Genomic DNA, 26,678 nt, shown 5'->3' on the forward strand with positions numbered 1-26,678 from the left:
GGAGCTGCCCTTCATAGCATGTACGTGAGAAAGGCACCAACTGTAAAAACACCAATGTATATTTAAGGAAAAAAGAAGGCACTGCCCGCGGTCTGGTAAAATACAAAGCATTGCAAGCAACGCCTGGCAGGATCCCCTATAAGTCCTGGGGGTGTAATTTATCTGGATATTTAGTGTGGCTGGACAATACCCACATTGCCAATGGTTAAACAATGAGTGTCCACAACATTTCTCCATATCCATATCCATACCTTATAAAATTCGCAGATTTTTTATGATTTATTTTTAAAATTTGTATTTTAAAATAATTTTTATAAATTTTTCGGAAAACATTTTGGATTAAAACCGATAAAAGTTTTACTATTCCCTTAAAGTACTTCTAAGCATACATGCAAAAATTTACAATTTTTTATTGAAAATGTTCTAAGATATACGTGAATTCATATATTGGCTTGTTTTCAGATTTGGCATATTGTTATATGCGATAATAACACTAAATTTCCTTTACGCAGTTTGTTAAAATTATATGAAAGAATGAACGATGCACCCTTTTTCCGCTGATGCACAGTGGGAAAAGGGAAAGTGAAATCGGTTACTATAAATTAATATTTTTGTCAAGTGAATTATTTTTGTTTCAAACTGAATAAAAGTGTGCCGAGTTAAAGTTTTGAATTTCTGCTTAAATTTCGCACCAAATTTTACAAAATTTAATATTTAGGCATAATTTGAGTAGGAGAATCGAAATATGGAAAAGAACTGGCATGTTATTTCAGAAAATGTCTGATTTTTGTATCAAAATACCTATATTAGAGCAATGCTATATATAAATCTAATATATATCCTAAATCGCGCTTTCGAGACATGAAAAAAGCAATCTGAATTTCGTCAATCGGCCCAGTAGAATGGGATATATAGAACTGTCTTCCTTTTTTTGTGCATTGTACATAAGATGTTTAATGCAGAAAATTTCCAAAGTTTCAAGAAATATAAATCAGATTAAAAATTACTTGATGCTCACAAAAGAAATGATACTGACGTATAGAGTGTTACGAAATCTTTGGAATCTTCCATCGTGGTCAGACCTCAAGAGTAACAGATCTTTCATCTCTACCTTCCACAGCAAACAAGCCAGTTTCTGTTCGTATCGGTAGTGTCTGTAAATACGTAGATTAAACAATAAGCACAGCTGCGATTTGCAATAAAAATTTATTCAATAAAATAAAATATTAAAAGATTTTATAGTAAGCAAGAAGTCCAAATTTAATATTGAGAAGAAAAGTAATTTATTGCTGGTTAAAGTTCTTGACTAAGGAGGGGGGAAATACCTTATTTTCTAGGATAAATGTTATTAAACTTATGTTACCGACGAATTCGTACAATATTCAAACAAATCAGAAAGTAGCGAATATAAATTAACAACTTTAATCATAGTCCTAATTACAGGAGGCGATGAGTATTTAATTATCATAAAACAGTGTTGAAAATGCGCGTAATAAGAAAGATTATTCCAATATGGTAAAATTATTTACTAAAGATGTTTGGCTTAAGAGTTAAGCAAGGGTTTACACAGTGGGTTTGCAAGTTTTATAAAATTGCATGAAAACTGTTATACATCAACTCCCAAACACACTAGTATAAACAAAATACTTTCATTCTCAGTAACATCAAAACACAGAAAACATTAAATTATATTCATGGAATGGGTAATTGTAAAATATTTCCCTGCTATGTTTGTTATACTTGTATGTACAGAGATTTGTATTTGTAGAGTCATTAGGTTTTTTTGATACGGAAGACATGAAAAATGAGCAATGCCCTTGCCGGGACCTCTTGAGTACGCGCCGAGTGTGCTTCTGTTACATCACGGACGCATGCTGGAAGGGCGGAGAAAATACCTTATATACCCCGTTTTAAAGGGAGGCTGATGATTAGGCGAACCAGTCGCCAAGTCCTGGTGGTGATGAATGGTCATCCACCACTTTTTAGTTCGGGCGCCACTGTAGAGTCATTAGATTGTTTTGAAGCAAGAGACATGAAAAATGAGGAATGCCCTCTCCGGTACTCGAACAAGGACCTATCGAATACGCGCCGAGTGTGCTAACGTTACACCACGAAAGCATGCTGAAAGGAAGGAGGATAATACTTAAAAAACTTTAACGGTGTGAGGTTTATATTATTTTTACGAATAGTTATTTTAATTGGTTAACCTTGCTGTCTTTTCTTGTTTCCCTCGCGTTTCCTCGTCGGGATGTAAATGAGTTAGGGTGAACGAGATTGTATTTAAACTGAAGTAGCATAAAGTTAGTCAGAGCGTATTTCACTAATGAGCGCGCACGTTGTTATTTGTACTTAGCTGTTTAAATTCTGAATCCCGGCTCCACATTCTTGCTGCCAAATTTAATAGCACGCCGGTGTAAGTTTTTGAGTCAACCTGCTGGGATAAATTAAATTGTGTAGTCTTGTGCTGCTTACCTTTGAATTTAGTTTAGTTATCATTATCTTTAGTTTTACCTCAAGTGCATAGTGGATTTGTAAGCACAAAGATTGTGCCGTTTGTAAAGAGCCTTTTCAAATAGGTCTAGTAGCAGTTTATTTTACTAGACCTACTTCTAAGAATACTGAATGTTACAACAGATTTAACATCTTATGAAGATGAATTATAAATTATATAATTATAAATTTAAGCATTTTACCGATATCACAATAATTAATTGAGCAAAACTGTTGAAATGCTTTGAAACATTATATATTACTTCTACTTTATGTATAAACTTATTCATGTACTAAAAGAGTTTTTGTTCCGTTTTTTTAGTACATTTCATTATAACAGGATAAACTCCGAAGGGACTTCTAGAAAAGTGATAAACATGAGATGCAAAGCAAGAATAATATTTTTGTTTTCATATAATAATTCAAATAATTTATCTAATTCCAGATAACATACAATCTTAAAACAAGATATTCAAGTGCGCTATGCAGTCCTTACCACCTTGATTGCAAAGTTAAATTCTTATGCCCTGAAGGCGAAAATTACAATCAAGATTGCTTTGAATTCACTTCAGTTACCCTGCTAAAGTAATAGTTTTGCCACCGCATTCCTTTCGATTTTACTCCCGGATTGCTTAAAATCATGTAAAAAAAAGTTGAAAGCATGATAAAAAGACTGAAATGCAGTTTTTGTGAGAAAAAATATAAACAGAACGAAATGTGCATTTTTTTCAATAAGGAAATTTAATTTTGTACAGGGTTTGGAATTTTAACTCACGATGAAGAATCATAAGAAAAAATTGTCTCAAATCTAATATATATACAAAAAGAAACATAATAATAGGCTAAACATTAAAAACAAATTTCTTTAGAACGGTCCTGCGCTATAGCTGCAGGATTGAAGTAAAATAAACTTAAAGCATCTAAAGTAAATATTCAATTGAAATCAAAGCAAGGCAATTCCTCAACAATATTAAAAATTGTAGCGGTGTAAGAGATGTTAACATAATATCTAAACAAATCAAAATTAAAATAAGAATTCATGGCAGAACAAACTCGAAAAATAAAAATGCGACATGTAAAATATAAAAAAATACAAATGATAAAAATTAATCTCCCTTTGCTGAAACTCCAATTCAGAGTTCATCAGGGAAAAATGAAATACAGTTTCAGAAAAGTCGAATCAGATGTTTCGTTTTCCTGGTTCTTGAGATCAAAAACCGAAAAAAGTACAATTAAATTTTCAATTAAGACATTAAAATTCATATAAAACCGAAAAATCTAATCTCAGATGTACCAGAATTTTCCCTACACAATTTCGAAACACTTGAAAAAAAAAAAAAAAAAAAAAGGAATAAAACATAACATTGTGCCCAACTGACTACTGAAAACGACCTGAAAACTTAACATTTTGCAACTTGACCATTCAAAAAATAACTGGTCTAAAAGCATTACATGCAAAATCGAAATTCAGAAGCAATTACAAATAAAGAGCAAAACAAATATGCATTAAACAAAATTGTCATTTAAACAACACTTCAGAAAAGTCGAATAATATGTTTCGAAAGCATGTTTCGTTCTCCTGGTTCATTTAAGATCAGAAACCGAAAAAAGTACAATTAAATTTTCATTTAAGACATTAAAATTCAAATAAAACCGAAAAATTCAATCTCAAATCTGCAGAATTTTCCCTTTTTCCCTACACGATTTCGAAACACTTGGAAAAAAGAATAAAACACAACATTGTGGCAAACTGACTACTGAAAATAACCCTAAAACGTAACATTTTGTAAAGTGAACATTAAAAAAAAAAAAAAAAAAAGTCATTACATGCAAAATCGAAATTCAGAAGTAATTACAAATAAAGAGCAAAACAAATGTACATTAAACGTCATTTTAAACAACACTAAAAAATTGGGTGGACCCCGATTATGCTAAACTAAACTTTTAATACCAAGAAAACGAGAAACTTTTCACAGAGATTTCTCTAAATAACAAAATCTAATCTGAGCCTTAAACAGCTAAAATCTGTTACTTTAGATCAGTGGTAGAACCGGGGGTGCCAGCACCCCTGGGCGTACGAGAATGTATCTTTGGGGGTGCGGGAGAAGCCTAACCATAAAAATTACTAAATATCATTTATTAAATTTCTTATAATAAAATATTTGAAATCTGCAATAGTGTCCCTAATATTGAAGCTAAAAAAATTGGTAGCACCTAGCTCACTTATCGGCAAAAGACACAGGAAAGAGCCGGTGCCGATGGGCGTATATACACTGGTGTGCAAAAATTAAGGACGAGACGGTTTTTACAAAAGCTTTCCAAATCAACACATTTAATACCGTAAGATCCCCAATACATAAGGACATGAGTAATGTAAGCAACACTTACTAAAAGAGAAATCAGAGGGATAAAAAGAAGCTTTACTGAAAAAGTGGCATGGAGCGCAATGCGACTGAAGGCCGAAACATCCCTGTGATGGGTGTCCAGCAAGAAACATCCGGTCTTTAATATGGGATATGATCTCCCCTGACTGCTAGGCAGGTTTCACAGCGTCTGCCCATGCTGAGAATGAGGGTGTCAATGAGTTGTTGAGGCATTGCTGCCCATTCGTCTTGCAGCGCCAATCGAAGCTCCGGAATCGTTACTGGTGGTAAGGTACGAGCTGCCAAGCGTCTGCCTAGAAAATCCCATACATGCTCGGTGGGATTGAGATCCGGAGATCGTGCCGGCCAATCCATACGTTCAATATCCTCACTCTCTAAGAGCTGTTTGGCAGCTACTGTGCGATGACATGGTGCATTGTCATCCATGAAAAGGAACTGCGGACCCATAGCGCATCTAAAAAGACGCACATATGGAAGAAGAATCTCGTTATAATAACGGGTCCCGTTGATCGAACCTGCGTCGAAGATGTGAAGGTCTGTACGACTACCAAGCATGATGGCTCCCCAAACGAGAACACCGCCACCTCCATACCTGTCCCTTTCAATAATGTTCGAGGGATGATTGCGGCTTTCCCGCTCTCTCCAGATGACTAAGCGATGAGAATCGCTACTCAGACTGAATCTGCTCTCATCTGTAAAGAGTACTCGTCCCCATTCATTGTTTCTCCAATTCCGGTGTTCCCGGCACCACAGAGAACGCCTTCTCCGATGGGCAGGCTTCAGAGGTACACACGGTACAGGGCGTCGTGCAAACAAACCACCACCGTGCAGTCTTCTGGCTACGGTAAAACGCGATATCGGTCGTCCAGTCGCCTGTGTCGTGTGTCTAGCGATTTCTCCCGCTGTCTGCCGCCTGTTTCTTCTGGCCTGTAAGGCAATATACCGGTCATCTGCGGGTGTGGTTCCTCGTGTACGACCACTTCTAAACCCCGGATAGCTGTTCCTGTAGTTTGAAATTGTCTCCAAAGTCGTGAAACGATGCTGTGAGCAATTCCGAACTCTGCAGCCAAACTTGTCACACTGCGGCCTTCCTCCAACTTCCCAATGATTCGACCTCGGGTAAAAGCATCCAGATGTCGTTTAACAGATTGATTATTCGCCATTTCTCGCTGAGGAAGAAACTCGGTGTGATTTTAACTGCTATACGGCGTGCAATCTCTTTGCCAGAAATACTGATCTTACACCGACAACATGCTTTATACTACTCAGACACTCCTCCATTACGTCTACCTACATATCTGCGCATGTGCTACCGTACATCACCTTACTTAATCTCCTGATTGGTCTTTCTCTCCGCTCTGCCTCTTCGTTCAGCTGATATGCTAATTTTTCGACTTCGTCCTTAATTTTTGCACACCAGTGTACTACGCTACGAAAAGGCATGTAACGCTACAAATGAACGCGAACAGGCAGCTAGGTGACGGAGAAAAGAAAAAAACCTTGTGGGAATACAAGTAGAGAGCGTTATCTCAGCTTCAATATGTGCTACTCCAATGGAATCTACAGATTCACAGATTTGTATCTGCATCTACTGCGCCTGTGTTAGGTTGAGTCAACTTTTGTGTCTGCAACATGTGTATTGTGTATTCTGACTTGTCCAGAAACCTCTTGAGACTAACACATTCTTAATTGCCCGTTCAAGCCGAATAGGATTCAGTGATATTACAAACGTAAGAACATTATGTATATTATATTACATTATTTCTAAATAATTAAATCGATTATATTGAACCCCACTATGTCAAAAAAACGACAATGGAACGATAAGTATTCCGGTTATGGATTTACCTACACAACCGAAAAAGATGGCACGCAACGACCGCAATGCATCTTGTGTTCCAAAATATTTTCAAACAGCAATCTCAAACCATCAAAATTATTAGAGTATTTCAACAATCTGCATGGTGGCGAAAAAGCGCATAGCATGAACAGCTTGAAGTCCAAGAAGGTTCGGTTTGATACCAGTGGAACTATCCTAAAATTGTGTGGACCAGCAATTCAAAAACCTTTATTAGAAACGTCATATCAAATGGCATATTTATGTGAAAAAAAAAAAGAAACCTCACACGATCGCTGAAGAGTTGATTAAACCTTCTACTTTAATTATTGCTAAAACAGTTTTAGATTCTGAAGCACATAAAAAAATCCAACAGATTCCATTATCGAATGATATTATACGATCGCGAATACAAGATCTCAGTTAAGATATTTTAATGCAAGTAATTGAAGACATAAAAATCAGCCTACTAAAATTAAGCATGTATTTCGATGAGTCAACTGATGTTGATAATTGTAGCCAACTTTTGGTATTTGTCAGGTATGTTAAGGAAAAAGACGTGATAGAAGAATTTCTATTTTGTGAGCCATTGGAGGTGAATACGAGAGGAATTCATGTTTTCAATCGCATGAAAGATTTTTTTACTAAATATCAATTACCAATGAATGTGATTGGCTCAATGTGCACTGATGAAGCCCCAGCAATGTTAGGCAAAAATTCAGGAATTTTTTCACACATGAAAAGAGAATTACCAGAAGTTATAATAAATAACGCATTGCATGTTGCATCGTCATGCACTTGCGTCGAAAGCATTGCCAGAAAGTTTAAAAACAACATCTAACTACAACAGTAAATGTAGTAAAATACATCCGAGAGCAAGCGCTTAATCATCGCATTTTCTGTGCATTTTGCGAAGAAAACAGTGCTGATCATACCGTACTCCTATAACACACCGAAATACGATGGTTATCTAAGGGTCGCATGATTAACAGAGTTTTTGAATTGCATGAGGAAATTATTCAATTACTGACTAGTCAAAACTGTTATTTAGTGAAAGATTTTGAGAGTATTGATGCAATGCTGAGGCTGGCCTACTTAGCAGACATACTTAGCCATTTAAATGAATTGAATCTATCAATGCAAGGATTTGGTATAAATATAATAATATCTAGTGAAAAATTATCTTCATTTATCGCAAAATTAGAAATTTGGATACGTCGAGTAGAAAAGGGGAATTTTACAAACTTTCCCTTGCTTGATTCTGTTATTGCGAAAAATGAAAAGAATGCAATTATACCCGACATTGTAATACATTTGAGACGGTTGAGCGAATCATTCAATGGATATTTTTTTACCGGAAATATTACCAATACTCAGAGATGGATACTGGATCCATTTCTATTTGACTTAAATTTAATGGATGATAGTGATCTGAAAAAAGATCAACTTCTTGAAATGCGAGCAAGTGGACATGTTCAAATGGAATTCGAACAATCAGAATAGCAACAATTCTGGTGTTCACAGTTACAACGTTATCCAGAGTTGGCGAACGGAGCACTGCAGTTACTCTTACCCTTTGATACCATCTACTTGTGCGAAATGGGATTTTCATCGCTTTTGCACATAAAAACTAAAGCGAGAAATCGCTTAAATGCAAGTGATGACTTACGCGTACGTCTTTCAAAAAAGGAACTTCCCTTCTCCAGTATAAAAATGAACAAACAACAGCAGACTAGTCATTAATAAAAATAATATTATTTTGTATTTATATAAAATGTACAATGTTTTTCAATAAACAATAAGGTTCGCAAAAAATGTATTTTTCTAGACTAAAAAAATTAAAACACATTTTTCAATAGGGTGCAGAGATATGTTTTCAGATTCAATGGGGTGCGACTCGATAGAAAGGTTAAGAAACACTGCTTTAGATGCTTTAAGTTTATATATATATATACCCATTCGAATCAAACTTTGCAGCTCAATGGCCCCCGAAAATATATACAATCGCGGATTCCCAAGATGGGTAAGATATTCTTCCTTTATCTTACTCCCGTAATAGCCTCTAACTATTCTATTGGAAATGTATATATACACAGGATTTAAAGCAGTGATTTTCAACTTCTTTTGCCCTACGCACCCTTTTCATCATTGCTAAATGATCAGTCCTATAGTCGTTACCCAAACTCAAAATACATATACATTTATTTAAATTTAGATTATTTTTATTGACTTTTATAAAACAAACAAGGAAAAGTGTAGAAAATATTGATATCACAAATTAAAATTAAATACTTAAAGAATAAATCAAAAGCTGACTGCATTCCTCCTTGAAATTATGAAATTCTAAAGAAACGTCCGTACGCACTACATTTATATTAGAATGAAAGGTCCCGGATGGTATACTTTGGATTTGGTTGTAGTAAAGTGAATATGCCGCATCAAATAAAAATTGAGAATAGCGAAAAGTTCTGTCTTTAACTTAATTCTATGACGAAGAAATGTAATAAAAAAGAAACAATTACATCAATGCACGGAATCATTCAATGACTAAGAATTAGTATTCAGGAATGTACCAAAGTGAAATAATACAATTCGTACGGAACCCAATATAAAACTGGGTTTAGAATACATTTTTTTTTGGCATAAACACGATTGTAGACGAATGTCTATCACTTTTTTTATCTTACGCCTGCCATACTATGCTCGAGAAATACTTTCCTGCCAAGGGTCATTCGTCCCCCCCTTCATGGTATTCATTACCTATGACAAGAATTCATATTCATATTCAGCCATAGTTCTTCAACATTTTGAAGACGCCACTGAGGGCTTAATTTATGCTCTTCACCTTCGTACTGAAGCTTGAAAAGTAGAGGCATGTCTTAAGCCAAAAACCTCCGAAATCATTCGAATACTCGAATGTTAGGGTCTTTAGGCATTATTAGCCTTCTGTGCCGTAAAGCTCAAAAATACTTCACTATACTTCATCGAAAGGGCAGCTGTTCCACTTGGAAATGGCCACTTGGGCGTCTATCAACCTGCTTAAGCGCTGTCAGTGATTCTAAATACAGCCATATGCCCAAGCACATATCCTCTAAAAGCTGCCTTATGGGACTAAATTATTCTATTGTGAATGTAAGCCACAAGGCAAGAAAGAAGAGGACGATTCATGCGCTATATTTTAGTTGAAATACAGATGTTTTTCTCATTTTTTCCGATAATTTCGAGAGTGATAAGTGTACTGAGACAATGTAAGGTATCTAAATCTTTGTTAAGCTTTCGATGCAGTGCTACTAGTCCGATGAGTATCGTGGGATAATAATAAACTATGACGAAATGGCAGAGATGTCAGTCACGAGTAAAGCCAACGTTTTCTGTATAGTTCACATTAATCAAACAAAACGTTTCCAATACAGAATAAAGAGACGAGTAGTACGGCGCCAGGTTCTTCATTCAGCAGGCCTACACATTCGAGTATTCGAATGACTTTAAATCTTTATGTTAGTGTATGCCTCTCCGGACTGTGGAAGAAACGTCAAGTAACTAGAAATGTCAATTAATAAACGAATAGGTGAACGAGAATATTTTGAATAAGCACAAAATTTGTTGTATATGGCAGAAATATCATTAAAAATGACAAAAAATCGTCATAACCATATTTACTTCAAAACCATGCATTCTAGATTCTGTACCTATGATAATGGCTGTAAATGACAGATATGATATATAACTAATACTTATTTCGCGTGAGTGATGTATGACTGATAGTTATTGTAACTCAGTCAGTGACGTATGACTGATAGTATTGTTGTTGGATGTCTATGCTTAGAAATTACCCATGTGATCAGAGAGTAATAACGTAACGTATTCTTTCGTGTATAAGCCGCATTTTTTTCCATAAAAATCAGATGAAAATCAGATGTGCGGCTGGTAGACGACTTTTTAACATTCATTCTGTTTATAGGAATATACAGTAGAAGTCCATTAGTCCGGCATCCAACAGTCCGGAATGCCCGATAGTCCGACATCGCTCCGGAAAATTGTAAAAATTTTGGTTTTCTCCAAAAGTGTGTCTTTAAAGCAAATAAAACCGCTCGAGAGCTATTCGGAAGTTTTCGGGGTAGTTCGAGATCATCCGGAAGCGCTCGGTATTGTTCGGAAACAATTAGCGGCCGGCTAGTCTCAGCTGTCACAACAAATTCAGGTGCAGTGCAGCTCCGTTAATCAATCACGAAGCGTCTTCGCCATTTTTTTGTGCGTTGTTGTTTTGTGTCCTTTCACATCGCAGTAAACGTAACTTTTGAAGCTGTTTATAAAAAAAGTGATTTTCGTTCTAACAGTACAACAGTTCTAACAGTAACTGTACAGTGACCATGTTTTCAAAACCTAAGCCTTCGAATTCAAAAGGAGAGAAACGAAAACACGTAACACTGACTCTCAATCAGAAACTAGAAATCATCAAACGGCTAGAAAATGACTCAGATGCCGAAACGGAAGAAAAGGAAAAAATCAGCTGGGCAGAAGCTGCAGAATCACTAAATAAGTTTATCTCTTTTGCCGAGGCTAGTACTAGCTACAGTGCTTCAGAAATTATTGATTTCCATATCATTAGAAATAAATTTTATACTAAACGCCAAAAGTCAAGAAAACAAAAAGACATTCGTGACTTTTTAAAATCTAAGTGAATATGTGCTGACCATTGCACCACGAAGACATGCTAGAAGGCAGGAGAAATATCTTATAACTGTACTATTGATTGCTGGCAAGAACGTCCACAATACTCAAGAAGTCGAAAATGCAATAAATGAAAATTTTGCTCAAAAATCAAAAGACGAACTTTTTTTTATTTCAATTTGTGTGTATCCATACTTCATTACATTTTGATCAACCTTATAAATGATGCTCTAAGACTTTGTAACCGATAACTTTCTTATGTTTCATTTCATTGCAGAGTTTAAAAAATGATTTCATAATTTTAATTTTAGAGATTACAGCGCTTAAATTCATTTGCACATATCTGCTTTATCAGACACACATCCAACGTATACACTCTGAGTATGTTCATTTTACTGGGTATGTTCATCCTGACTTTTCTTTGAACCTCGTAGATGGGCACTGATATCAGTTATAAATCTGTAACGGTTTTGCAGACCTTGTGCAACTATTTAAATTTAATAACATTGACGAAATAAATAATTGTTTGATGGAAATGTAAACTGATACTTTACCGAATTAAGATTGCTCCTAAAATTATTGTAACGGCACAACATACCGCGTATATTAAGGCCATTTTCCACTCTGAAATAAAAACTAATTTTCAGTACATTTATTAATAAAAGTACATAAAATTTATTGTGGTAATATATATTAATTGCAATATACATTTTTGTAATCTATAAACTTCCGAACAATTTTTAAACGTATACCTTGGTATAAGAGAAAAAAAATCTATTACAAATAACAAGAAAATTAGGAAGTATAATTCTGTAAAACCACACTTAGGATTAAAAAAATATAAGACAAGAAAAAAGATTTAGTAGCTACGTAATATAAAATTAAAAATATAGTAGCAAGGAGAAATAAATTAATACGTAATTATCGTAAATGATAAGCACATATTTAAAGATATCTGGTTAACAATGAGAAATAATGATTTACTATTGTATGTAAAATTTGAAAAAAAAAGTATTTATTATTATATGTTAATTAAAAAATAGTTATTTGTTATTTCATACACATTCAATCAAAAATCAATGCATAATTTTAATATGTAAATCAGAAAAATTAAATTTAATCTTAGCCTGCATTCTATATCTTAAATTCAAATTTTATACTGTAAAATTCTGTTACAGATTGTAAATAAAAGTTTAAAATCGATATAAATAAGTAGTAAATAAATGACCTAGATAGATCACCTTGAGGGTAACAAAAAGCAAATGTACTTTTGCTTCTAACAAAGAGTATAAAACAAATAAAGAAATGGAAAGATATGCCTAAATTAGCAATTTAGATCATTTTTCAAATCTTGCTTTGTTTATAGGTTCATATTGCCAGCTGGAGGTTTCAGAGCTAAGACACACTGAGGGAGATTCAGATTTTTAAACTAAAAACATGATATGGAAACCATATGTCTTCCTTGTACCTCCTATTTAATTTTATACGTTTTTTGTTGCATTTCATTTAAACTTATTTCCTCAAATTTCATCAGAAATATATTTCTGATTCAGTCAATATAGTTCTCACTTCAAGGCAAGGCAGAAGTGCACAAAACTTGAAAGCACCTTCATTAAAAATTATGAAATACAGGACAGGACTAAGTGTGGGAAGCACCAACACATCGCCATTGGCAGAACTGGTGTCGCTCCTTCACACTAACCGTCTTGAGATGAACACCGCCACAGGGCGTATTTACGCCAGGCATCGGTGTTAATTGAAACGTTTATCATTAGGGCATAGAGAACTTGTGGTACGGGAGATACAGTTGCTGATGACGATGACATTACAAATACAATACCATACTAATTCAGAAGTCAAACAACAAAAATCAGCGCTAAACCTCCAAAATTTTCACAGGACCAGCCTCGAAAACCTATGAGCAGACGTCACGAAAAAAATTATTTTGAATCCATTTTACAATCCGTTTTGGAGAAAAGAATCCTTTATTCTGTTCGTACGTACAAATTTCACGCAAAAGCATCTTTCAAATGGATCCGAGAGCGGTCAAAATGGATATATTAGTTGAAATATGATACTCGAAATTTTTCTTGATTACAATACTTCCTTTACTTCGCAAAAGAAAGTAAAAAAGTCTTTAAAATCAGGACACGCATAAAATGCATTTTTAACGACACAATGATCTAAAAAAATTATGGAGACAAAATTATATAAAATTAAAAAAAAATTGATGAAGTTAAACAATAAAAATAATATGCAGAATGCCAAAATATTTTTAAAAGAAGAAAGACATTTACTTTAACGCTTTGGTGTTTGCCAGATGAAGCAATTCTTTCTCCTCAAATACACGCATTATCTGTGACTCGGTAAATTCCATAATGCGAGATGTTTTCGTATGTGCTTTCTACGGCGCAGAACTGTAATGGAAACTGACCTCGAAGGTGACCAGGAAAATTCAGAACTTTGAAGAGGATTTTAAGGGACCTTTTTTTCCCCTCATTCCAAGAATTAAAACTTTCTGGATAACATTTCCATTTAAAAAACAGCTTATTTCCTTTCCTCTTTATAATTTTCTCATTTTATTTTTTTATCATATTTAACCAATTTCTTTTTATAAAAAGTTTTTTCAATTTCCTGATTCTTCAGATCTTTCAGCCTGTACGTATGAGGATCTGTGTTTAAAACTTAAGTAATAAGAATCTCTTCAATAAAGTATTTATCGTATCCTCTTGTTAAAACGGTTTAAATTTAGAAATCCTTAACTGTATCACCGATTTTAGATTTCGGCGTTTTAATTTCTCTCGGCATTTTGTCATAAATTCTTAGAATGTACGTCTTCATTGTCTTTAATAGATGCTTCAACGGGTGTGATTTTTATAGATCGAGGATACGAATTATTATAATTTTTAACTAGCACATCTATATATCTTTTAGTTCCATTTGCATCTAAATATTTTCTGATCTACTCATTCAAACTCTTATTAAATCTCTCAATTATAGCACATTTAATTTCTACATTTTCTGTATCAAATCAATGACTATTATTAACATTAAACAAGTTTTGAGTATTTTTATTGGTAAACTCTGTTGCTTTATCCTTCTATTAGTCCACATGCGAATTAGTCTACATGCGAATTCTTGAATTAGTCCACATGCGAATGCTTTTATTAGTTCACATGCGAATTTGTTCTCTAAAAATTCTTTTAAACGCATTTCTGACTTATTCTCCTGTTTTTCTATTTATGTGAATAGCCCACATATTTACTAAAGACTAAGTTCGGTCAGCAAATAATTTGTTGCTCCATTATATTCGCTAAAGGGCTCTAAAAATAATAGATCTCCTTTCCATTGATCGTTAATTCTAGAAACCTATATTCTTCTCGTTTGGAAATTTCTAATGAATAGTTTATATTTTGTATAAACATCTTGTTGATGGGGGGGATTCTTTTTCAGGCATTTTGGTTTTCCTCTGCTGTTCATTCCCGCCACAGTATCCTGTTTTAGAATTATAATGTGCATCTTTTAACACGTTTTCTTTTGACAAGCCGTTTGAGCTAAAAAAGTACTTTTTTAGAGGCGAAAACATCGAAAATATCTTCTAATATAGGTCTGTTGTTTTCAGGAAAAGTTTCATGCGAATATTTAGCCTTTAAAACAGTATTTCATTCACATAGTTTTTTTTTTTTTTTTTCATTTCAAACAGTCTTCCATTCCAAATACTTTGTATTTTCCATTTTTTAACGCCAGAAATCATGTTTGTATGCTGTTTTATTCACCCTGTTTATAGGCTTAGACAATTATTTATAAATTGGGATTTAATGTCGTTTTTCCCCATAAAAGCTGCGCCCCAGGTCCTGTAAACGAGTACTTAAGCAAATACATTTCATAAGGTAAATTGTTAATGAGTTTATTAATAATACCCTTCTTCATTTATATAGCATAAAAAAAAACAAGTAGCCATTCGAGTTTTTCATTTTCAGGGCCCACCAGCGGCCGAGCGGTAAAGGCGCTGAACACGGGTAGTTCGGTCCGAGGTTCGAATCCCGCGAACGGGCTGGCTGCAGGGACGTTTTCGTGGTTTTCCCCATGTGTAACGTGTATACGAGCCAGTTTCCCTTAGAAAGTCTCCACGAAGGCATCCCTCCTCTTAGGCAGATAGCCCTAGTGTGCTTTGCAATAATTAAATACACCACACCTTTTCATTTTCAGATACTTTTTAATTTGGAAAAACTGTTAATCTTTAATCATGGTTTTAGCTTTCAGAGAACTTAACAGAGATTTACAAAGTTCATAAGCATACTTAGATTCCTATTTTCTTTCTGAATGTTTTAACGATTTATCTGGATTTCGATAATTTCTGTTACAATACTCAATGCAGTAAGGAAAAAAAAAAACATGAAGGCACATAACGGATTTGCATTAAGCAAAAATTTAAAGACAGAGAACGATAAAATGACGTCATTATATACTTTGAACTCTTTTTATTGCCATCACTATTTTGTCTATTTTACTAATTTTTTGTTACCATTGTTTGTGTTTGTTCGCATTTTTTTTCTTTGGTGTATGCTTTTGTCTAAATGTTTGTATTTGTTTTTTCTTCACTTTTCTGTTTTCAATTATTATTTTCATTTAGTTGTTTAATGTTTTAATTATTTTCCTTTATTTAAAAGGGCGTGGCCTGTTATGACCATGAGACCAACTTAGGTGGGTCGGGCTGCGCCCATTACTGATACTCTGTAACTCTTGCGGTAAACATATAACTAATCTCCTAACTTCTTTTCCATTTTTATGGTCTTTATGGTATTAATTTTGTTTATATCTAATCTTAGGATTTTAAAAATGATGATATCATGGCGTTCTTTTATACGTCTGTTATACATTTCATTAAATTTTTCGCTTATTAATTTCCCATCAGTTCTCATGATGTGTTGCATTTCTTTCGGTTGTAAATTAAAAAATATGAAATAGTTGCAGTTGATCCTTATTTTTAGGAACGTTGTAAGAAGCTTGAGTTAGATAAATGATAGACACCATTTTGTGTCAACTGGAAAAGCATAATTTTTTAATATTTGTCTGGTCTTCAGCAAGGCGATCATCGTATACAGTTACATTCTTTGCAAAAAATGGTTTGTCACATGTATTATATTTTCATAGTAATTCCTTTTATAACTTTTTATCGGTTGTAACATTTACGATATGTCTTTTTGAATACCTCCGAATCTTTTAATTTTTTTAAATCAATCAATTTTTAAATTTTTCAATTATTTATTTTCATGAATATTTTTAGCATATATGTATAATGTATCGTAATTTAAAATTTTCTAAATTTAAAGTAAAAGTAAATTGATTGAAATATTTGTTTTTTTTTTCAGCTTTGCTACAATCACAAGCCTGAAAGAGTGAATAGGCAGGAGAAACATTTTAATTTTTATCACTCATAGAGAAAAAAAAAATGCATGGTGCATATTTTGTTTAGCATGCTGAAAATTTAATCTAGTTATAAGCGAACATTATTAAAAAAGAAAACCACGCAAATGGTTTTAGAGGTCATAAAGTTAAAAAAAGAAACTATGCTAAATAATGAGAATAATTTACGAAGGAAACGAAAATACTGAAGTTTATTGAGAAATTTCATAAGCCTGTTGGTGACAGGATAGAGAAAGCCCGTACGTGCAAAATAACAGAAGAAAATCCCACCAGAGCCATAGAAGGCAGGAAAAAATTCTGACGTTTGATTTGAATAAAGACTTCGATTTTAGTTTTTTGGTAGAAAATAATTTAGATCTACTTTCAAACTGTTTACGAATCTTAACGAAGAAAAAATTGTTCAAATGATTGAAAACGCTAGTGATTAAAAAAAAAAAAAAAAAAAGGATTAGGTAAAAAAGAGGCTAACTGAAAAGCAAAATTTCTGGAGCTAAAAATTTGATTGAAGCAGAAATTCAAGAAAAGAGATTGACTGCAGGGGATAATGATAAGAAAATGTGATGGAAATGTATTTGGAAAGATTATATAAAATAAGAGGTTCTTCAAAATTACTGACAGGCAAGGGTTCAGAAAATGTATTAGATCTTTTAAAGATGCTAACTCAAAAAAATATGGAATGGTTTTCAATGCAAAAAGACAGTGATGTTGCTGATATGCATTTAACAAAATATCCAATAAGGGAAATTCAAAATGGAGGAAGAATAGCTAGAGCAACAATCAATTACAATAGAACAAAGAAGGAGGATTTATTTCTTTTCTGATTCCTGCTTAAACAGCGGCTGCGACAGCTACAACTCCAAGTGCAAAGGCAGGGGTCGGTGTTAAGAAACTTCTTGGATCTGGAATCATCTCAAAGGTCTGGAATCATCTGATATAAATTCTGAATTTATATCAGCTTTACAAAATGTAATAAATGAACATCAAGGAGGACGCTTAAAAATTCCCGAAAAGGGGAATGTATCAAAACTGGGAGTTTTCACCAAAAGTATAGAAGATAATTTAAAAAACGGAAAAGCTTTTAGAGCAGCTTTTACTTCAGATTTACAGCCCAAAAGAATGAAAAAAATTTGAAAATGGTGTTATCAATTTAGAAGTATTTACATGGAACTCATTAGGTTTTTTATTACAACAAACCGAATTACATTTTTTTAATATTTTGATTCTTTTGGTGATCACACAAAATTAAAAAAAAATTCAGAAAGTATAATAAAATATCTCAAAAAAGGGGAAAATAATACATAACGACTGTTTTCTACAAAAATATTTCATTTATTAGCTGCGAGTTTTACAGCATGAAATATATAACCGATTAAAAATAAAAATCAATTTTCTTTAGAAGTTTTTCAAATTCCTTTACTCAAACCCCTGATGATTACAACAAAATGTTTTCGATATTAATGAAATAGTTGGTTTTAAATTCAAGAGATTAATCGAAAGAAAATTCATGACTGAATTTGCTCATCCGCTTAAAATTAAAAAAGTAGCGCTCAAGGGATTCAGCATTTTTGTTTCTTGGTACACTATAAGTTAAAATAATACCTTTAAATACTTTGGATGGATTTCAGTGGATCGATTTCATTATTCCAGACTGAAATTATGCAATTACAGAGTTTAATGGTTATCAGGAAGATTATTATTTTTAACAACTTGGAAGAAAAAGTACCGAAATATGGACCTTCCATTCAGTTTGGTATACTGAGTGCAGGATTTACATATAAACTACACAAGCTATAGCGTTGGCCCCAACAAATAATTAAAATATAGTATAAATTTAGTATTAAAATATATTATAACAGACTTATAAAGGACCCCATATCTGAAATAGCTTAGGGCCTTATCAAGTCTAAATCCGGCTCAATCACTTTCAATGCAATATCCTAAGAGCTAGACAACGATATACTATCAAATTACTGAATATATATAAAGTAGATATATCTAGAAATCAACATCACAAAAGACTGTGATTTGAAAGCATAACTTATGAAGAAAGCAGACGAGAAGAAGAATATATCGCCGACACAACAAACGAAAATAACGATACCTACAAATTCATTACGATATTTAGGAAAGAGCTTAATCAATGACTTCGGATGTTATTATTTTGCATACAAACAAATACAAGCAGTCAAATTGTAGAAACGATTGATAAGCCTTTATTTTTTTAATGTAAAACATGAAGAAGTTTAGAGCATTACCATGAAAATTACAAATCAGAGTTATTAAACCTGAACAAGCAAGAAGTGGAATGCAGTTTAATATTTGAATCTGAAAATGAAGAAGGGGATATTTAAGAAAAACTTACGACTTAAAGTTTTTTCCTTTACAAATGAATCGCCATAGATATTATGCAAAGAGTATAAAAGGTCCAAGGAAGAGGATTTTTAAAAATAATTTAACCAAGACTGGCAATGAGGCATTAGAAAAACTAAATCTGTTGTTCATGATAACCAGATACAAAAATTTTCTATGACAGGTCAAAAGTTTAAAAATAGATAAGTCATATTTTATTTTTAAATAAATAGAGAAAAGATTTATGTTCTGAGTAATAAGAATTACTATTATAATCGAGATATAAAGAGTTATGAATATAAAAAATTGAAAAACAACAAAATGTTGATCTCAAGGACGAAAACGCAAAAACAGAATTTTCGCTCAAGAGTTACGATGACAGTTTTCTGATTTCTGAAGGTTTTCTTTGTCAAAAACTTAAAACCGTAAAATCAGACGGTTTTTCTATTAGGATCGACCATATAACATTTACAATCTTCTGACCGGCATGGGGCTTCACGAAGAAAGCCCAAATTTTCGAAAACTGCGGTGAGAAAGAGATACTTTCTTGATTTTAATGTAAAATATATCTAGTGTTTTATGCTTGTACTTATGTGCTTTTAAATTATTGCCTTAATAGTACCTTGGACAAATTTCAAGATGCACGTATATATACGTTCTTTTAGACATCAGAAAATATTCTCTCTCTCTCTCTATATATATACCGCCTTGTCATTCAGAAGGTTCGTTTGAGTTTGATTAATAAAATGCGTTTCAAAATAGGAGTCACTGCCACTGGGAAAAATCATCAAAACATGGCTCTCACGTTACAAGGCCTGAGTTTAAAGATCTTCACGATTGATTATTCAAATTCTGAGCTCACCAACGCGTTTTTCTACAAAGATACATCCGATCATCATCACTCTTTCTTTACGTTGTTCTGAAACAGATGAAGATGTAAAAAAGATATCAGATATTACCAAAAGAGTAAAACTTATCTCACTTGTGCTTGGTTTAGAGCTGAAAGAATTATAACTCGCAGAGATCAGAGGGATCACACATATATATATACATTATGAAAGTTATATATTTTTAGAAATGTCAAGATGTTCTTCTTTAAAAGAACGACTGAAGAAAGCAATGCTACATGGAGAAATGATGTACTACTTTTAAAATATTATTACCTGTTATTACCATACCTGGTTTATTATCACATTTTTCACCCTTAAATCCGCATCTTGGCTCACTCAAGGGAGGTGCTCCAGCTATCCAGTTGATGGCACGCTCTATCCTTAGAAGCTGAAATGCACAGAATATTAACTGTAAAACACATCGCAGTACATTGTGAACTATTAAATATAGTCATATTCACAAAAGCGAATGCCCAGCTTAAGTAATTTTATTGCTTGTTGCATATTTTTAAAGTGAGATTACTGAATGTTTTGCAGAATTTATATATACAATAATACAGCTTTTATCTTCAGTATTTTAATCATGCCCTAATTATCATATTAAACGTTAAAACAACATCATTTAAATTGTATACAATAGAAACTTCAGCCAGAAAATGAAAAATTTGCATGAAAATTGCATTTTCCGGCTGAAGTTTCTGTTGCTTTTCTGGAAGCAAAAGAGCGTTTATCACACAAAAATATTAATAGCACATTTATTATCACAATGAAAATATATTTTATGCAATCGACAGTACAGAAAATTAAAAATTCTACTAGTCAAAAAGTCTGAAATATCTAATACAGTTCATTTGGTTCCTGTTAGTTGGATAAAATCTTAATAAACCGACATACGCGTTTAATGAAATAGAATTCAAGCATTATTATTATTTTCTAGGAAAAGAAACAAAGTCCACTCGTTAAATTTGGGAAAGAAGAGTTTATTTTTTATTTGTTTTGAATCCCATATATAGATTCTTTCATTTTAAATTTACACGACTTTTTTTAATCAAACTCATATTCAGTTCTATGGGAAGAATGTAAATGTAAATGGATTTTTTTCTTTCCGTAAACTTCGAAGAAATGGAATTTATGAAATGCCTTATGGGCATTTCTGTAACAAACTTCTATGATGTATTCGGAATGAAGTTGTAGAGTCATTCGGTTTTTTTTAAGTAGGATACGTGAAAAATGTGCATTGCCCTCGCCGGGACTTGAACCCTGGACCTTTCTAATACGCGTCAAGTAAGCTTCTATACACCAGGAAAGCTTGAGGAAAGGAGAAAGAACATACTTTATAAAGTTAAATACGATACGCTTTGTTTTCAGTGTTCGACAATTTTTCGTTATTTGGTTAAGAATGAGCCAAATTTTCAGTTTAAGCTTAGTTTGTAGCAGTCTTTTATCTTCTTCTAGTTGTCATCTCGTTGCATAATCCGATGATGTACGGCATTTAGTAGTTTCTCTTTTGGTGTTTAGTAATAAAATATTAGCCTCTAAATGTCTGTGTTAGATCCTTGCTTGGTTTATAACATTATTTCAACAATCTTTACGAAGTCTAAAAAGGCCATTAAAACGTTTCAACAAGAAACGGAGATTTATCTGGAAGGTTGTACGCATTGCCGTGCTCGATTTTATGCCACGTATTGAAATTATGCCAACCAAGAAAAATATTATTTAATCTTAATAATATTAATGAATTAGATGATTCTGATCTTTCGACGCATGGTTCGGAAGCTCTTTCTCCGAGAAGCTGCGTAACTTGACGTAATTTACACCATAACGCATTTTACAAAGCACTTCATGTATTATTGTCTACTACTTGGCTTCTAAACAACAGATTACTAAACTATAAACAAACTAAATATTAACTGGACCTTAATATTACGTTAAGTGCTGTTAAAAATCAAGCTGAGCTCATGCATACTAAGCCAATAATAATATACTCCATACAGCACATCTTCCTAACAAGATATAGGATTTCCTTCAACTCTCAAAATGGCACTTACTCTGATAGGCCTTGATTCGATGAGATGCCGATAAAAGTTCAGGGTATCTGTTATCATTATCTTAATTGCAGGTCCTTCAGTTGTTATAAATTTTGGCCTGGTAATAATGTAGCATTAAAGTAAAACTTGAGCTGACGAAGAGACATCAATTGAAATTATGGTAGAACTTTGATTATTCGAAGTAATTGGGGCAGTAAGTACCTCAGATAATCGAAATTTTGATTAGATGAGACTAAATGTTAAATTATGCAAATTATTCTTTCGATAAGTTTTTTTTTGAAATTATTCGTTTCAAGTTTTAAATATATGTGTTTAAAAGCTATTATTAACATTTTAGAAAACTGTTTATAAGTAAATAAAATTTGTTTCTTTCATTTGAACAAATATTCCACACAAGATTATATTTATTAATAAAAATATTTATAAAACCTAGAATAAACAAATTCCATCAAAATTTCTGCAACTTTTGAAAGTTTGTCAAATTTGTTATTGCATTTTATAGGGCATTAATTTTTTGAAACATTGTTACCCTTTTTTGTGATAATCCTATTATTACTCTAGCAACTGTCGCAAGTTCAGCTGTCAAATTTTGATCAACAAAAGATCCGTAGGAGGAACATTAGGGAGTTGTTCCAAAAGGTAAAAAACTGATTCCCTGCATTCTCTATTTATCCATTTTGAAGTGTGTTCTAGAGCAATATCTTTGTATCCTTTTATCTTCTGGAACATGTCTATGAATTTGTCGTCAGCTGATGTAAGTTCCGGTGCTTTCATCTTCAATACACTTAAAACAGATCTTTTATCGTAAGGCTTTTAAACAAAAATTCACTCACCCATAAAAAGAGGTCAAAGACCAACTGCTGATAATAGAATACATAAATAGCACTAATTTTCCCACAAACTTCTATGTTATTACTTTTTTAATGATTTCTTTAAACTGATTGTAGGCTCGGTTAATAGAGGGCTTCATTGATAGAGACCCGGTTGCTAAATGTTCTCTTGTACAGACGTCTGGATGAGTGAATCAAATGGAATTCACTATCGTTTCTTTGAGCTGCTCTTTGTTAATTCTTGAAGTTTAGCGTGATGCACTATCAGGTTGTTACAAGTTGTTACTGGCCATCAACAGTAGGCAACAACAATAGTACGAATGTGTAAACCTGATCCACAGCATTGATTATATACACTCACGTCCATAAATTAAGAATAATGCAAAATCAGGCAAAGGAAGAGTTAGAAGCAAAACAAATTTGACTTATTTGTAAAGCTTACTTATTAAACAAAAGGTAAAGAGCAAAAAAAGAGGCTGTATGTTTGATATTATAAAAAAAATTAGCGATTTTTTCTTCCTGCAGCAAATTACAAAAAAAAAAAAAAAAAAAAAAAACCCTATGTAAAAAAACCAATATTACATGGTTGGTATGATTGTTAATACATTGTATGTCTTCCAGACGATGCAATACAGTCCGTACAACGCCTAGGCATGCTGAGTAAAAAATTACCGATCTGATCTTGGGGGATATTACACCACTAAAAAAGCAATGCTCTCCGAAGTTCCGGTAGACATATAGGAGGAGGTTGACGGGCTGCAACTCGTCGGCCAAGCATGTCCCACACGTGCTCTACTGGATTCATGTCCGGTGAGAATGCTGGCCAGTCCATACGGGTGATATCCTCCGATTGAAGGCATTCGCTTACGATGTTTGCACAGATCAAGGCCGAAAATCTTATGCCCATGTTATGCAGTTGTCAATTGAGTGCAACTAGCAATAGGAGATATTGTTTTGATTATATGGTGTTAGGATTGGTCTACGTAACCGATTGAGTCAATATTCAATCAATAACTGCCCTGTCATCTGAGTGCACGTCTAGGCTGCGGATATTGTGTATAATAAAAGTAGGCCTCTGGTATCAGACATCTATAATCAGCACACCAGCTAGACAAATGGTTCGTCATTTGTTCATCCTTTTCCATTTTTGAATGACTACTATACTATATATCGAAAACTTTTTACATTCTGACATTAGACATAATACGGACAGAAAAGAAGTCAAACAAAATTACATATAAAACTTGATCTTGACTTTGTGACCTTGGTATAAGTAATTGATTGTTCTAGAGACAGGTTTACTTTTTTAGCCCACAGGTGGTTATAATGAAATGATTCTTTGATATACAGCATACACTGTATATCCCCTTGAGGACCAGCGCGCCGGAAATAAAACTCAGTCACGGGAACGAACGCTCTGAAACGGAGCGTCACTACCGGCCCGCGCATTTTAAGCAGTTAAGCCTAAGTTTGCAAAAAAATTCGTATAAAATCAGCATTTTAATAAAAAGACTCCAAATTTATAAATTATATATATACTATACTTCTATTTAATATGTATTAAAATAAAAAATATAACGTTAATACAAATGAATGAAATATGCAAAAAACTAAAATTATTACTATGCACATGAAAACAAATACTATACACAATAAAACAAAGCTGCAAATATTACAAACACAAAATAAAAAAAGAGTAAATTAAGAATAATAATATATTCTGAATAAAATCGAAATTTAAAAATTCTGCTGTGTGTGATATAGTTCAAAACAAGGATCCACACAGAGTCCAACATTGCATATTTTGCACTCATAATATGATGTTTGTTTTCGATTTTTTTTAGCACATACGACACATCTTCTTCTACTTTTATTTCCTTTCCCATCAATATAAATTTTTGGAAAATGTCTACCAGTTAGACGAAATGGTTGAATGCCAGGTAATTTTGAACAAGTTTTTGAGCTCCTTGGTTTAGCGAATTTTCCTATTATTTGATGAATAACTTTGGATCTGAATTCCAAAGCAGATATTTTCTCGCCTTTTACCTTCGAATATATTACATTTGCATTTAGAAGTGCCATATCTAACAAACCAAAAAACAGCTTTTTATACCATTTTACGGTTTTTCTAAATGCTGGATAGTGATGAATAATAGAATCGCCAATGTCAACACCCCCCATATTGTGATTATACTCCACAACGCAGAGTGGCTTCAAAATGTCCTTTCCAGTCTTTCGGTCTTTTTTACCAATTGGCACAATAACGCCGTCATGTATAGTTGATAACATCAGCACTTTTTTCTTTTTGTCATTAAATGCAAATAAATTCACTGAATTTTCCGATCACATATCCCTAAACTTCTACGAAACACACACACATAAAAAAAAAAAAAAAAAAAAAAAAAAACGGCGCCAAAACTGAACATAAATATTTTACTCTTACCCGTTGCTAATCCGCTGAATGTACTCCCTCATATTCTCCTAATGAAAAAAACAAAGCAATAAACAAGTCACTTGAACTCACACGTGCCCTTTCAAACACCCGTGTTTCCCAGTTTGTTTATATTAACTAGAAGAAATTCTTTCTTCCATTTCACTATTTGATTAATTCATCTATTTCGAAATCTCGCTCTGTCAAACCTTTAAAGAGCCGTGATTCTCACTTTGTTTACATCAATAAATATATCAAATACAGTAGCATAGAACAGAAACCAATGCCCGTTCATGAAGGTCAAATACCATATGAGTCGACCGTTGTGAAAACCGTTGCCGTTTAACGCCATCTAGTAGCATTTAAAAATTCAAATAAAACGTTCCGATTTCCGATTACGCATACGCGACGCTGGTCTCTCCATATCAATCGGAGCTCTTCGCGTGGAAGCGACGCTGGGCTGATAAGAGTGGAATCGCTGCGTCGCGTCCACGCGACCTTGGTCACGAACGGGATATCAAAGAATCATTAACAGGTATGAGCCATGTAACAAAATCTATTGTTATGTATAGTATAAAGCCCCCAATATGCTATATTTGTCATATTTAGATAAATACTCAGATCACATGGACCTCTTAAGAATGAGTGTAACTGAAAATATAGTAATGTAACAATATTGGCCCCTTTTTCCTGTGAAGACATTACTGATTGTGATTTAATTAGTTCAAAAATCTATAATTCCGTCACTTTAGACGCATATTTTCTAGAGAAGGACAAATTATGCTTGCTTCATTTAAGTTCATCTCGTTGGCAATCACTTTCAACGCAATATAAACAGACTATTTCCAATAAACATGACTGAAAGTTCAAAGCTTATGGAGATGTTAGGATTGATTCTTAAATTAGTGCTAAGGTTAAATCGTTTAAGAAATCATAACACGTCAGGTCGACTGGAAATAATTAAAAGTATAAGAAAATTATCATGATTATCATGAGGGGAAAAGCAACGTGCAGGTAAGTAACTTACAGGTAAGTCTTTGGTACCCTGATGAGTGAATCTAGCTACAGGCATCATTTTTTGCTGTGGGGGCTCACCTTCCTTTACAAGAGCCATTACCGAGTAATTTCCTTCAGCATCTCCATTGTCATCTATCATCACACTAAAACCCATTATACCTAAAATGCAAAGTCACAAAAATTTTCTATCAATAAGCATAAAATTAAACTATAAAGAATAAAAAAGGAGCACATGACAATTTTTTAAGGAAGTCAATTTTCTTGAACGTGATGATTCTTGAACCACATAACATCAGTTATCAAG

The 26,678-nt window shown here is 33.3% G+C and overlaps 1 protein-coding gene and 1 long non-coding RNA gene across 3 annotated transcripts in view; one reads left to right on the plus strand and one right to left on the minus strand.

Moving 5' to 3' along the window:
- The window catches only part of LOC118183554 (guanylate cyclase 32E-like), a 459,050-nt gene that overhangs the window by 85,421 nt on the left and 346,951 nt on the right, over positions 1-26,678 (minus strand). The window contains exons 8-11 of the mRNA XM_085817033.1: positions 26,385-26,533; positions 20,337-20,436; positions 11,937-12,006; positions 1,037-1,154 (exon numbers count right to left, since the gene is read on the minus strand). Of these exons, the coding sequence (XP_085673159.1) occupies positions 1,037-1,154; positions 11,937-12,006; positions 20,337-20,436; positions 26,385-26,533 (437 nt within the window). The remainder of the gene's footprint in view (positions 1-1,036; positions 1,155-11,936; positions 12,007-20,336; positions 20,437-26,384; positions 26,534-26,678) is intronic.
- LOC146997227 (uncharacterized) overlaps positions 25,642-26,678 on the plus strand; it is a 70,047-nt gene continuing 69,010 nt past the window's right edge. The window contains exon 1 of one of the 2 annotated variants that reach the window (XR_015041220.1): positions 25,642-25,892. This is a non-coding gene — a long non-coding RNA (uncharacterized LOC146997227). The remainder of the gene's footprint in view (positions 25,893-26,678) is intronic. The other variant, XR_015041221.1, reaches the window with a different exon arrangement.

Source organism: Stegodyphus dumicola, chromosome 5, assembly GCF_044657685.1.
Source record: "Stegodyphus dumicola isolate Sdum_Otavi_A_Nest chromosome 5, ASM4465768v1".
In the NCBI taxonomy this organism is placed as follows: Eukaryota; Metazoa; Arthropoda; class Arachnida; order Araneae; family Eresidae; genus Stegodyphus; species Stegodyphus dumicola.